Source organism: Alosa sapidissima, chromosome 21 (genome assembly GCF_018492685.1).
Source record: "Alosa sapidissima isolate fAloSap1 chromosome 21, fAloSap1.pri, whole genome shotgun sequence".
Taxonomy (NCBI): domain Eukaryota; kingdom Metazoa; phylum Chordata; class Actinopteri; order Clupeiformes; family Clupeidae; genus Alosa; species Alosa sapidissima.
In genome coordinates, this window is record NC_055977.1 from 8471735 (window position 1) to 8483833 (window position 12099).

Sequence of the window (12099 nt, forward strand, 5' to 3'; positions counted from 1 at the left end):
CAAAAAAATATTTCAGGTGTCTTAATTCTATTCAGATGCCCCTTTTCAGGTTTGATATGCCAAAGGGTGAGACATCTGCTATGAACAATTTATAGAGTCAGGTAGATCAAACGTATGGCTGCTGTATATTACATGATAAAGATACAACACAACATGAATGCCAACAGGCAAAAACTAATTATAATTGTAAGTAGCCTACACATTAAAAAAAATCAAGTAGGCCTACACTTCCTTCAATATTAAGGGTTGATTGAGGAGAGAGAATCTTCTGGTTCAGCGGATGCAAAATGTTGCAGGTGTCCTAATTTTGTTTCAGATGACCCCTTCCTTTCATTATGCCAAAGGTTGTGACATTTGCCAGCTACATGACCATTTCATGTAGATGACAAATGACGTATAGCATGTTACACATGTAGGCCTACCCAATATGAATGCTAACAGGCAAAAGAGTGTATATCTTATTGTAAATCAAGTAACTATTCAACTATTTCAATACAAAGGGTTTATTGAGGAGAGGTTGATCCTTATACACTTTTATATGACCTTATTTATTACAATATTTTTTAACTATTGATTTTCCTATCTACTGCCATTGTGGGCACTGATAGCTTACCTGTCTACTCTATTGTCTCAGTTTGACCCAGTCATTGGTTCTGGGTGGAATGATTGCATCTGTCCACTTTGTACTCTAACCAGAGTTATGGTTTGTATGATTACGTTTTTTGTAAACTCATTATTTTCATTGTTGATATTTGATCTTGCCATAGTTTTTGATCTTTGCCGTAGTGTTCTTGTTATTCTTACTTAATGTAGGCTTTCAATTTAGGCCAGAGCTGGATAGTTTTTCAGAAAATATAAATAAGCAAAACACTAGCATCAGTTATTGATTTTCATTATTCATTGAACTGTAATGGAAGACATACAAAAAAGCAAAACAATATGACATTAGCACAGTTCTCTTTAAACATTTGTTTAAACAACAGAAAATGTTAAGCACTTCCATGCTGAGTCTGCTAGTCCACACGTGTCATTGTCTTACAAAGCACCAGTCTTGTAAAAGCCAAGGGAACTTCTCATAAGTGATACAGTATGTAAATGAGCAAGGGTGAGCATTTTGTAAGAATAGAGGTTTGAATTGGTAACAATTGTGGTTGGTTGCATTCCAACATGGATTGTTGTCGTGGAATTCCACAAAATTGGATGTCTATCCCTCTAGTTAGGAATTCCATCAACACAGGATGCTGCTGCTTGCACCAACCTTTCTTTGTGCCAGACATCAAAATGGTGGAATTCCACAAAATGGGATGACTACCCTTTGGAAAGGAATTCCATCAACGCTGATGCTGTTTTCACTAACCTTTCTTTGAGCATAAAAAAATGGTGGGGAAAAAAAAGCACACAATAAAAACATCTGACAATTAAGTAATGCAGATAGATACACTCTCTCATGATTTCTTCGAGTGCTTGTCTATGAACACTCCCTTTTTTTTTTGTTTCTTTGCAAACTTTGCAATTTTGAAATACTTCTATTGGAAACATATACTTCATAAATACTATAGGCATAATGCTCGTCGTGTTAGTGCATATGTGAAAATCCAGCACTCTCGTGTTAAGATGAAATGAGAAATGGCATGCAATGCTTAAAACCAGAAATATTAAGACCTGGTCTTTCAAGGCCCTTCTGTAAACCGGCTCATTCCTGTCAAAGGAAACAGTGTGAAGTGTCTGTGTGAGTATTATGACATGTTGTATCAATACACTTACTAGGTGCTGTGGCACAGTTTGAAATATGGAGACTATTTCCAGGAATATACCACATTGCAGAGCACTCCAGTAGTGTCCAGATTGAGACAGCCAAGGCCCCTTAATATCGTTTGACGTGGTCCATGGGCAAGGATATGACGTCACTAGCACCTCTTAACTTTCCAATTTCCATTTGAACTTAAAAGAATAAAAAAAATCAAAAAAAAAAAAAAAAAAAAATCAAACTTTCAAAAACAACCCCCCAAAAAATCTATTACAGTAAGTACATAAAAAAATAATAAAACAATCCCCATAAAACATCAAAACAAAGACATGGCTGACACCAGAAACATAAACATAAATTAAGCTACGACTGTAACTACACCTCTATCTACCCTTCCAGGGCAAAGAGCGGAGAGAGCAGAGGACAAGCACCAAACCAAAGCAGAGAGGAGCTATGTTAGTGTATGTGGAGGGGACATTGGTTCCCTCCTCCCTCCCGAGTTTCTCCTTCTCTATACATCTCTATACATTTTTTTTTTCTTCAACTTTTTCAATTCAGGGCGCTCATTTTTTCTTCCTTTCCTGCGAACACCGTGGGCAGTACCTGTCAGTGGACAGAAAGGTGGAGGTAGGGAGAGGTGGAAAATACATTAACAGAGATATTTCCGTGGTATAATACAATGGCGTTTTTCTTTTGAACCTTAAACTGCAGTGGAAATGCATGCAAGACAAAAGGATAACAAAAATGACTTTTGGCCTTGACCGGGGCACTCACCATTTCCCGCGTGGTTTGGTGGTGAGTCCCACACACGCGAAGTGGAACCACTCAATGGAGCACTGAGATGAACATGAAGAGGAGAGAACAGACACGCAATTAGCCTCAGATACAAGCACCATTCTCTTAAACCAGCGATCCAATTAGCCTCAGATACAAGCACCATTCTCTTAAACCAGCGATCCTTACACTTTTTGCCTGGCATGACCATCCAACCACACAAAATACAATATTAGTTTCACTTTGGATAATGCTGCGGGGAAGGAAGAAAATGTCTTCTCGTATAGGTACAGTAAGTCGATACCAAGGCCAATTAACCAATTAATGCCCATGCCAGCCTTTGACAATCTGATGTCATCTATAATGTTTAATTATTATATAATTAATGTCTAATGTTTTATCTATAATTTATAGCTAGCACTCATCCAGTGTATAACTGGAGCTCCTGTGGAGAAAGAAGGCTGCTTAGAGTTCTTGTCATTGGCAAGCTCATACAGCACATCTTCAAGCTGAAAATGGTAGGTCATAACTAGAGGCGCATGTATGAGATTTGGGTTTGCATAAATAGAGCATCCACTTTCAGAGGAACATTATGGAAAACACTGAATAGTAGGCCTACATCTAGAGCTACTGATTTTGCTAGTTTTACATAGTCTAAACTAGTCTAACAATTCAGACATTTAACTTTGCAACCCCTCCCATCTTAATCCACTGCATCTCACGCATTAGCTTACCTTGCTGCTGCCTCCTGCTACTTCCACTCCTACTCCTACTTCATCAACTACTACATTAATGTAGCGTCTTTCACAAACAAAAAAACTATTTCTTCTTGGGAGCTAACTATGTAATCTTTGGGATGTTTACCAAATTGAAAGCAACAACAGTTATTTTTTTCGCTTTTTCATAAGTGCAGTCTCTGAGCTTTTTAATCAAACCTTGTAAGTCCACAGTGAACAAATACTAACCCACTACATAAAGACTCGACACTATGAAAGTGTAAAACTCTCCAGGCATGAATGAACCAAAGGGTGAGACCGGGAGGTGTTGTCACAGCCGTTCATCTCCCTATAGCACACACATTTGCAGAGCGATGGCCCTTTTCCTTGGCTTTACTAATTGACTAGTTGCACGAAAGGCTCTCGTTGAGCTCGTTTATTTCCAGTGGAGCCAGGTGTGTTTGAACCTGCCGCTATTCTGAATGTAATTAGTGTCTACACGGACCCGGTTAGGTGTTGCACCTAGTGAATCAGCACGTTACGATAAAGAAGGACGTATAGACACTAATTACATTCAGAATAGCGGCAGGTTCAAACACAACTGGCTCCACAGGAAACAAACAAACTCACAGAGAACCTTTCATGCAACTAGTCCCTCTCTACCCTCTTAGGACTAAAAACGTACCCAGTATGTTGACAACTGACAAAAATTGGAACTCGGAGAGGCAGAACTCACGTCGGTGTTGTCACAGCCGATCATCTCCCCGTAAGACACCTGGTGGCACAGGCAGTACGTTGGCTCGTTAGGGTCCACTGGCATGTCCAGCACGTCCGACGGATGCACGTTTCCAAAGGTCACCGCGGGCACAGCACTGAACTCCGTCCTGAGCAACAGAGGTGATAATGAGCATCGCAAAAAAAACAGAGGTGAAAAAAAAAACCCTCTTTGCATAATGGTTAGAAAGCACAACAGAGATGTAGAATCCCTGAACTTTTTAACATTTTCAGTCAGTGAGTACTGACGTTTCTGTCTGCATGTCTGATGAGGATCACTGACTGAAATGCCACAAATTATTCCTTTTAAACTTTGGAATTTTGCTCACTAAGGCATGCATACCTAAACCTTTTTCCCCCATCCAACTGTGGAACGTAAACATGCTTAAGTTTAGAATCCGTGAGTGTGTGGTACTTGCACTTACGTCTGCATGAGTTTCACTTTCTTCTGTGCACTCTTGGGGCTGGAGTCGTCATCAGAGTTCTTGACCTTGGACCTGGTGCGTGCCACTTTCTTTTCTTTTGGACCACGTAATTCGCCTGAGGTTAAATAAAAATCAATAGTAAATGAAATATGTGCATGCATGCACACTGACTGACGCACACACATTCAAACACTATGCTAACTTCAGACTTCAGAGCCAAAGACAAATCAAGCCTTCAGATTACCTTACCTGAGGTGCGGCTAACCTATACAATTTATTTTCAGCTATTTACTCATTATTTTATTTTGAAATACTTATTATATTATATCAAGTCAAGTCAAGTCGGCTTTTATTGTCAATTTCTTTACATGCACTGGTCATACAAAGAATTGAAATTTCGTTTCTTACTTTCCCATGCAGAAATAGACATGCTATATATATCTATATATATTATGGGGCTTTCAGACAGAAAAAAAACGTTATTCTCTGGCTGTGCTTGCTGGGTCCAAGTTGCAACCGCCATTGTGCTTTGCTCGGCGCAGCAGCAAAGTGTTCTTGCACTGTGCAAGCCATTGAGAACAATTGACTTGTTGCTAAGCGCCGCCCTTAGAACGCAGATAAACCAATGAGAGACTCCAGTCTCTTTCTGTACGTATTTTAAAGTTTTTTTTTAATATATCCCTCCATAGCATAGCAAGTTTTGAATATCCCTCCCTAGCATAACTGCATTTCGTTGTCTTTGTACTTGTAATCTGCGACAGGTGAATTGGTTTAAGATTTAAGCCATACTCTTGTGTTATAGTGTGTGTATGCACCTTCAGGGCATTTGCTACCGTATTTCAGAACAATGCAATGTAGTTCTGTAAGACTGGTGTCACTTGCGCTTAAGCCTTTTCGGTGCTCACAGTCCAGGACCAAAGAGTCAGAGAGACTGGCTGGGCCACTTCAGAGAGACTAAACCCAGGGATGACCGGAGCACTCATGAGAACTTTTAAACTTTTTTATTAAGGTGCACAATCGACTAACGTTTCGACGCACTGCGTCTTCCTCAGAGTCAAACCATACTGGTAACATTGCACAGACAATATAGTCCATTCTCCCCTCCCTCTCCCAAGACATTGGTTAGTAGTAAGGGGTGGGTATTAACAGCAATTAACCAGTACCAGCACTCGTAGAAAGAAAAGTAAGCATCAAGTACATCATTGGTCAGTGTGAATTAGAAGTACAAAAGAGTAAAAATAAATCAAAATAAAAGATGACATTGTTAGAGAAAACAAGAAAGACATACACTGTGTTGAGTGTATGGATCCAAAACGCTTCTCTTTGAAGTAACATTTTGACAACGTCTCCACCTCGTTGGGAAGGCAGTATTCTGTCAATTCCCCAGAATTTAAGTGTAGCGCAAGAGCCATGATTCACCTGGACATAGTGGCGCGCTATTGTATATAGTATAGTATAGTGTATATATATATATATATATATATATATATATATATATATATATATATAAATATAAAAGTATATATATAGTATATATACTTTTTTGATCCCGTGAGGGAAATTTGGTCTCTGCATTTATCCCAATCCGTGAATTAGTGAAACAAACACAGCACACAGTGTACACACAGTGAGGTGAAGCACACACTAATCCCGGCACAGTGAGCTGCCTGCATCAACAGCGGCGCTCGGGGAGCAGTGAGTTAGGTGCCTTGCTCAAGGGCACTTCAGCCGTGCCTACTGGTCGGGGTACTGGTCAGTATTGCATAGTCCATGTTTTGATTTCGTATCGCGGCTTTGTGTTCAGCAATCCTCTGTTTAAGTGGGCGTTTGGTTTGTCCCACATATAACAACCCACAAGGACATTTCAGAATATACACCACATGGGTAGTGTTAGTTTATAAAGGCCTTGATGTTGTATCGTTTCCCAGTGTGTGAATGCGAAAAGTACTTGGTGTCGTTAGAATTGGAACAGTGAGTGCAACGACCGCATCTGTAAAATCCCTAGGGTGGTACTGATAGCCAGGTCAGCTGCATAGGAGGACTCATGGATGTGTGTACCAGTCTCTCTCTTAAGGAGCGGGAACGCCTAAATGAAATTAAGGGGGGTTCTGCACAAATGTTCCGTGGAGAAACAGAGACGCGGAGCGTAGTTCTTTAACCTTCAAATAACAGCTCCAAACTCATTTAGATGCTACACTGGCTTACAATGCTGAGAATGGTGTTTCTGAAATTGAAAATGCATGCCGGAAAAGCTTTGGGTCTCACTATGTAACGTTGCTGTCGCGAGTAGAAGCATGACCCTTATAGTTAGTTTTAGACTAATGGGGTACCCCCAATGTAATTCCTACAATGAAAATGTTGCCCATCCCTATTAGTGACATCTGATATATGCGCGCGCGCGCGCACACACACACACACACACACACACACACACACACACACACACTAACTTACTCTTGTTTCCCTTGCTCGAGGTAGAGTCATAGTCTGTGCTTTCAATCTGTTTCTCCTTCAGGTCAGCCTCAAAACGGGCGAGGTCTGTGTCCAGGCGGCGGATGTGCTTGTCCACCTGTGACCAGATAAAACACAACAGAGACACAGTAAAATGGAGGTAATATTAGAGACACATTGAAATGATGAAGAACTTAGAGATTTTAGAGCTCAGGGGGATTTTAAAAGGGCCACTAACTTTCTCCTGAACATGAAAGCACCGAACTCAAGTTATGGCCTCCTTACACCAAACTACTTTGACAAGATTTGGGAAAGATTCTTGAAAGATTGTAGTCTTTTAACTAATGCCCCCCATTCAAGCTTTACTCAAAAGACTACAATCTTTCAAGAATCTTTCCCAAATCTTGTCAAAGTTGTTTGGTGTAAGGAGGCCATTAGGTAACCTTAACTTTACTAATTTACCAACTGTGTTTAGATTATTTCAATGCAACTCCACACCCACTCATAGATTCAAAAAATTTGTGGATGATACAAGTCTTGTATAAATGTAACACATTCAACAGACATCATAACACATTCAACAGACAAGTGACTAGTCAATTTGCTGAAGCTGATCTGAAATACAACTACTTCAACTAACTCACCATCTCATAAGTTTGCATTGCCAGCTGGACCTTATCATCTCCAAACTCCTTGCATTTCCCATAAGACTGCTGAATCTGACGCAGCAGAGAGAGTTTCTGTTCCGGGGACAGTGTTCGAGCATTGGTTGTGTACTCCCGTGCCAACGAGTCAATCTGCCCTTTCAGGTCTGGAAGAGAATGGAAATCAATTAAACCTACTACCATCACAAACGAAAGCGGATATTGTGAGTGCACTGACAACCAAAACAACACCTAGCCTAAGTACTTACCTTCAGTCCGCTGGTCCAGATCTCGCATAAGCTGAAAATTCCGTTGCAACTCAAACGGTAGATTCTCTATGCCTTAGAACATGACAAAAACAGTACCGATAATTGGCATATATAACATTGACAGCATCCACACCAATTAGCAAACGATTAGTCTAAAAAATACCATAGCAGGCCAACAGTAGATAATTGATTTGCTAGCTATACTACAGGCTAACTCGCTAGCAACCTTTCCGTTTCTATGTCATAACTGTTACCTTCCTAACGGGTGCTAAACTGTCACAAATATAAAACAGCTATTGTAGGGCACTATAGTATGAGGAAAGTGCGCATAGTTATACTATACAAATAATATACAAGTGGAACAATAGAAACATTAACGTCAAACCTGGTACATTAGCCAGCTAACATTAGCTATGGCTAACCTTTACTGGGCTGGTTTTGTTGATCTTTCTGTTGGCAACCCTTTCGGTGGGTCCCAGGAGAAATCTCTAGCTCTTTTCTGTCCACTATGTAGTGTAGGTCATGTTAATGGCATTAAAAGGTCCACATCGTTTTATTTTCATTTCTTATAGATAATAATATTACAATACTTACTGTCCAGATAGTGCTCAAGATACATCCCCGCCGCCATCTTGACGAACACAAACAAAGACTTTTCCGGTATGCCCGGAAATGTAGCTAGAGGGCGGTAGCGGGTAAAGTAATTATGATTATTTTGTCTAATTTGCCTAAAACAGCACAGAGGCATTATAGGTTTAATTTTCTTCTTTATTGTTCGATTACTCCTTTATTTATTGGTGGCTATTAGTAATGCCATAGGCTTGGTGTTATGTACCTTGGTAAGGGGCAAAGTCAAGGTCTTTGTTGCTAGGCAGTTGAGCTATATTAGCTGCTGAACTGGGAAATAACCAAACCTATCTTTTAGAGTGGTCTTTTAGTGGTGACACTCCCATAAGAATAATTTCACAATCAGGGTGTGTGCTTTTGTTTCAAAAGGGTCAAAAATGAAACCATCTAAAAATGTAATTTTTGGGGTTTTACACATTTCAGTAGGCCTGTAGAAGGATACAAAGTTGTTTCAAGGCATAGACACATGGATAACTTTAGGAAAAACACTCAAGAAGGGATGATATTGGGAAAAACTTCACTAAAACCCTGAATGTGTCAGGTTCAACTCAGGGATTGATCAAAACCAAAATCACCTGTGAATTCCATGACAAAACCCCATGGTCAAAACAGACAGGGCAGTATGTGTGGAATCTAAAGAAGAGGAATCCCTCCAAATATGAACAAATGAGTAAAAGAGACAGATGGCATCATAGTTAGGGTCTTATGAAAACATGACTGTTTATTTAATCTTTTGAGGGGTATAGCTTGCCTGGTAAGCCAAGCTCATTCATGAGTGAATAGTCTGGTCACTCACTCCTTTACAACGCTAGCATAGTGATGGGCGTAGAAATATCATTAATTTTGAAATCACTGGTCAATCACATTGATCAGAGTCGCCTAAACTTTACAAACTATAAACAGAATAAGCAGTCAGGAAACCAATGTATGTGAGCCTACTTTTGCTGTACATATCTGCATTTTTCCCACTACAATTTTTGATGTTTGCAGTCTAGCAGGCATTGCTTCTAGTTTATCACAGTCAGTTTTGATTTTGTCATCCCGTCTCGTTGTTGATTGGCCTGACATTTTTTTTGTTTGACCAAAACTGAACTGGTGTTCTGTTCCAGACTAGTATCTCCCTGAAAGGAGAAAAGTGGGCGTGGCCAGGCTATATAGCACCACCTGGTAAAATATGCTTGTTAACTGCATCATGATAGCATTACACAAGATAACTTCATTCTAAAAATGTATGGTTTACCATAATCCTAAACACTACACTTGAAATGTTTCGGAGTGGACATCAAACAAAGGTAATTTATTGCCATTAGTATGAGGTTAAATATTGATGCAAACTCTTTGTATGGTTTATTATTGTTCCTTATCACCATCTATGTCATCAAGAAAATAAGCATTTGCTAACATATGTGGAATTCGTATAGCATATGTGCAAAATGTGTCTCGTGTGAAATGTGTTTGACGGAAAACTTTGGTGGTGAAGTTTAGGGTGATTTCCCAGAAGCATACATGTTTTTGATGTTCAAATTGGTTCTGGGTATGTTGTTTGGAGGTTGTTACTTGGTATGAAGTATAGCAAAGGTATACCCTCTGTCAAATGGGGTCAGTCTGTTGAGCTCTCTCTAAGACTGATGTCAAATTTCTGTTGGACGGAATTTTTACCTGCATACAAATGATTGAAAGGTGCAGCCAATAAATTGTATTTTTTACCATCCTTTTTTCCAGGTGCTTTTAAGTCTAGCCATTAATAATAACATAATGAATATTATGACATATTTAGAGGTACACATAGGCATGTGTGTGAAAGATGTCAAACTGTGGGGAAAAAATGGCAGCTCATTTCCATGCCAGTTTCCGGATTATGGGAGTTCTGGAACTTAAAACAGCCTCTTGGTCAGTTCATTGACTTAATTGATTTCCCCCTCCAACATCCAGAAATACATCCCACCCTCCTGCGATAGCTATTCATTCATTACAGTTTTTTTGGAACTTTTGATTGTGTTTCGGCAACATCATATCACAACTCTCTCTTTCCAAACTGCTCTAACCAAACCTAACCCCTGTCATTGAGCTATCTGTCAAGTGACTGCAGAAGTGTGTGGCTATAGGCCTAACTGCCTTGAAAAACAACAGTCACAGAGCCTGCATCCCCACATGGGAAACAGGATGTGTGTTTGCAGGGATGCTCAAACCATGTAATGCCCACATATACAGTATGGTAGGCTAATATCCCTAATGCAACTAGCATGTCTTAAGGCAGTAGGAGGTTGACTCAAGCAGCACCAGCGATAGTGCTCCAGGAGATTAAATCAAAATCAGACGATCTTTAGCCACAGAACCAGTCAGGCTTTACCAGAGAGCACAAGGGTTTTCTAGAAATAATGAGACTACTCTTGGAATTTCTACTTTGCCAAACAGTCAGTTAGATGGATTTGGACTTGTTGTGATTTGGTGCTGCTTGAGTGTGTCTCAGATGGATGGATCTGACTGTTGGCCAGCATGACTACCCCACTTAATACAAGCTGTAGGCCTGTGTTGCCTCTTATCTTCCTCCATGATAATTTTAGACTGCTCCTCTGGACATAACAGAACCAGACTGTTGGTATCGTCATACAGCTTTGGTGAGGTAGGGATTTTTTCGAACGAGTTGACGGCCATATTCAAAATTAAGAGACCACTGCAAATTTGAATATAACCGTCAACTCATTCGAATGTCACTCGGCAACCATATGATGGCATCAGAAAAATGTGCAGTGTTTGCGTAATTCTTTCCAGAGCTATATGTTGTTGCAGAAGGCTCTTTGGTTTGGTCTTGGACTGGGATGCATAGAATGGGTGGGTATATTGCACAATACTACCATTTCCCTCACTGTAAGGACTGTATGTAGTCCCCGAAAGACCATGGTGGAAATTATCTTTTTAGAGTTTTAGAATTTATTTTTAGAGCCCCTTTTGCGTTCCCTCGCAATAATTTTGCATTCCCTCGCAAAGTGAAAAGTATTGCGAGGGAACGCGGAAGTATTGCGAGATAACGCAAAAGGGGCTCTGAAATTATTTCCACCATGGTCCTTCGGGGGTAGAACTGTATCTTTAGAAGATAAGCCTTTTTTTACCATATTAAATATATACACCTTCCACCTTCAAGTGATCCCTTCATTTTACTCATTATACATACAATCCTACAATCTGTAACACCTCAGATTCTCAGTCATAAAAATAGCATTTGTTTAATATCAAAATACTATATCCTTTATTTTATAATACATGCACTGTTGGCTACACATTAACAATTATGCAATGTATGAGTATGATTATAATGTATAATATAGGGCTGTCAAAATAACTGATTAATTTCGATTAATTAATTTGAGAAAAAATAACTGATTAAAAAAATTAGTGCAGATTAATCGATTCCGTATGACCTTTGACCCCGAGCCGTTCTAGTCAGTAAAAATTAGACTGTAAAATGAAGGAGAGAGAAGAAAACGTGCTGCCTGGATCATTGATTGGAACATTTACTTTTTAAAAACGGCCTGATGGTGTTCATAAAAAATAAAGTGTTGAAAATAAAGTCCTCTGCAATGTCTGCAGCAAGGAATTTGCATATCATCGGAGTTCATCAACTCTATAGTCGCACATCAATGCAAGGAAATAAGTTTTGACATTGAGGGGAGT

General features: G+C 39.6%; 2 protein-coding genes across 3 annotated transcripts in view; one reads left to right on the plus strand and one right to left on the minus strand.

Moving 5' to 3' along the window:
- Positions 1-875: 875 nt before the first annotated feature.
- On the minus strand, positions 876-8513 carry ing4 (inhibitor of growth family, member 4). 2 transcript variants are annotated; one of them, XM_042075847.1, is made up of 8 exons: positions 8395-8513; positions 7801-7872; positions 7532-7698; positions 6891-7005; positions 4437-4551; positions 3974-4121; positions 2522-2583; positions 876-2350 (listed from the first exon to the last, which is right to left on the minus strand). In XM_042075847.1, exons 1-8 carry the CDS (start codon positions 8429-8431, stop codon positions 2311-2313), a joined length of 756 nt encoding a protein of 251 aa, XP_041931781.1. In that variant the 5' UTR covers positions 8432-8513; the 3' UTR covers positions 876-2310. The 2 variants fall into 2 exon arrangements, with proteins under 2 accessions (XP_041931781.1, XP_041931782.1); XM_042075848.1 differs by lacking the exon at positions 8395-8513 and adding an exon at positions 8223-8355.
- The window catches only part of fam131ba (family with sequence similarity 131 member Ba), a 41593-nt gene continuing 37182 nt past the window's right edge, over positions 7689-12099 (plus strand). Inside the window, exon 1 of the mRNA XM_042075842.1 lies at positions 7689-7755. The gene's annotated coding sequence lies outside the window, so the exon portion shown is untranslated. The remainder of the gene's footprint in view (positions 7756-12099) is intronic.